This window comes from Ipomoea triloba, chromosome 9 (genome assembly GCF_003576645.1).
Source record: "Ipomoea triloba cultivar NCNSP0323 chromosome 9, ASM357664v1".
NCBI lineage: Eukaryota > Viridiplantae > Streptophyta > Magnoliopsida > Solanales > Convolvulaceae > Ipomoea > Ipomoea triloba.
The window spans coordinates 17,877,227-17,880,057 of NC_044924.1; the positions used below are offsets into that span (position 1 = coordinate 17,877,227).

The 2,831-nt window shown below is 35.6% G+C and overlaps 1 protein-coding gene across 1 annotated transcript; it reads left to right on the forward strand.

Annotated features, from left to right (window-relative positions):
• Positions 1–278: 278 nt before the first annotated feature.
• LOC116029656 lies at positions 279–1,166 on the forward strand. Its single transcript, XM_031271702.1, has one exon. The coding sequence runs from the start codon at positions 279–281 to the stop codon at positions 1,164–1,166; it is 888 nt and encodes a 295-aa protein (XP_031127562.1).
• The last annotated feature ends 1,665 nt before the right edge of the window (positions 1,167–2,831 follow it).

Consider the following 2,831-nt stretch of genomic DNA (forward strand, 5'->3'; position numbering starts at 1 on the left):
ATCAGGTAAAAGCTTGTGGGATATGTGCTGCTACTGGACACCAAACAGACATGTGTCCGACAATTCAATATGATTCTAGTGAGCAAGCTAATGCAATTGGAGGGTTTCCAGGCCAACCACAAAGAAATTATGATCCATATTAAAATACATATAACCCAGGATGGAGGGATCATCCAAATTTCAGTTACAAGCCACGTCCACAATTTCCACAATTTCAGCCTAGACAACCCATTCAGCAACAACCTCCAGCTTCACAACAACCATCTTCTAATTCAAGTATGTCATTAGAGGATATTGTTAAGTCACTTGCCACTAACACACAACAATTTCAACAACAAACACAACAATTTCAGCAAGAAACAAGAACAAGTATTCAACATTTAGAAAATCAGATGAGCCAACTAGCATCTACCGTGAGTAGATTGGAATCTCAAGGTAAGTTACCCTCGCAAACTGTTCTAAATCCAAAGCAAAATGCAAGTGCAGTTACCTTGAGAAGTGGAAAAGAGTTGGAAGAACCTACTAAAGTGAGAAGCAAACACAACCGAGATGAAGAAAATGAAAAAGAAGTTCATCCAACCCAAAATGATCAACAGCTTGTCAAAGAAAGTCCAGATACTTTGGTAATTCCTCCCCCTTTTCTTAGTAGATTGGCAAAATCAAAAAAGGTGGAAGAACAAAAAGAAATACTTGAAACATTTCGAAAGGTCGAGGTAAATATTCCTTTACTTGATGCTATTAAACAAATTCCTCGATATGCTAAGTTTCTCAAGGAGTTATGCACAAATAAAATAAAGTTGAAAGGCAATGAAATGGTAAGCATGGGGGAAAATGTTTCAGCTGTTTTACAAAAAAAGTTGCCTCCTAAATGCAAAGATCCAGGTATGTTCACTATCCCTTGCAAAATTGGAAATGTTAATGTTGAAAAAGTAATGTTAGATCTAGGTGCTTCAATTAATGTGATGCCTTTATCTATTTACTCGTCTTTGGATGTTGGTGCCTTAAAAGAAACTGGTGTCATTGTTCAACTTACTAATAGATCTAATGTTTATCCTGTCGGGGTTCTAGAGGATGTTTTAGTACAAGTTGATGGATTGATTTTTCCTGCTGATTTTTATGTGTTAGATATGGAAGAAGACAATTCACCCAATTCCTCATTGATCTGATGAGCACAAATGATGACTGTAAAAAGGGTGTAATGTCGCTCCGCTGAGGATTGGTGTTATGGCACGAAACTGTGTGAATTACCAGGCACTAGAGTATATGAATTTATAGAATCCAAGTAACAAAGACTGAATGATGTGGAATAAAAGAAAGCAATTGATTAAGGTGAAAACTATATGATAAAGGTATGGGCCAGATTAGGGGGATTGTAACCTTGATGTTCTAACAAACTCAGGATTAGGGAAAGAATAATTAACCAAGGGATATATGGGCAATGCACAAAAGAATTCTACTCAGCTACTTTCGTAATCAATAAGAGAATTAGGCTAAAATTGCCCCACTGTCGTGATGCATCAATTATAACCTTAAACACCTAAGCATTGTAAGCCCCCAAAATTACCTCTACTTTCATAGCAGGAAAATTAGGTTGAAATTGGTAAGGCTCGAGGTCTCCATCCAACTTTCGTTGTAATGAATCCCTCTCCTAGACTAGCAATTAATTGTGGCCATCAATCAATAACAAGTAGAAAGAAATCCCCAAATCAACATAAACCCTAGGTAAAAGATTCAATCCCTTTATGCAATTAATTATCAATTGAACATCAAGATTAACAATGAATCCCTAATCCAAACCCATAAACGAACTACTCCCGCATGATGGGAGTAAACAAAACAAAGCAATAATTAATAACCATAAACATTGCAAGAAATATAAAGGAAAGAGAAACTTAACTGATAAATAACAAATCCAACTTCAATCCAAGATTCCAAGCTTGAAATAAAATAATCTAATGTAAAACTAGTCTAAACTATGCTTGGGAAATATAAACTAAAAGCTAGGGTTCACCCTTTTCTTCCAGAACTTGTCCAAAATGCTCCAAAATTCCTCCTTTGTTGTTCCTTGTAGATAATTCAACTCTTGGGATAATATAACACACAAACAATTCTCAATTTCATTAGGATAAAGAAAATAAGTATAAAAACAACTCAAATAAGGGGTGAAATATTGTACAAAATAGTAGATATCATGATCTTATTAGGAAGGCCATTTTTGAAAACATCTAAAACTAAAATTGATGTGCACGATGGTACACTCACAATGGAATTTGATGGTGCACTCATTAAGTTTAACATTTATAATGCCATGAAATATCCTGATGATGTGTCATCTGTTTCTCTCATAGATGCTGTTGACCCTCTCGTGCAGAAAATTTCTTATTTGACTGATAATGATGCCTTAGAGGTTGCACTAAACATGAATTTTACACCAGATGGATTAAAGAAAATCATGAATCAGTTCTCTTTGAATTTTGAGTTGCAGGATATTGTTCATGAGTTGGAGTCACTAAAGCCAATTAAATGTAATGTTCATTATATTGAATTGCCTACATCTAGCACAAAACTCCTGCCTTCTGTTATACAGGCCCCAAAGATAGAACTGAAACCATTGCCAGATCATCTAAAATATGCATCCTTAGGGGATAGAGAAACTCTTCCCGTGCTAATCTCCAACAAACTATCCACATTGGAAGAAGAAAAGTTAGTTCAAGTGCTTAGAGAATATAAGGAAGCTATAGGTTGGACTATAGCTGACATTAAGGGATTGAGCCCTTCCACTTGTATGCACCGGATATTGTTGGAAGATGATTGTAAACCTTCTAAACAAC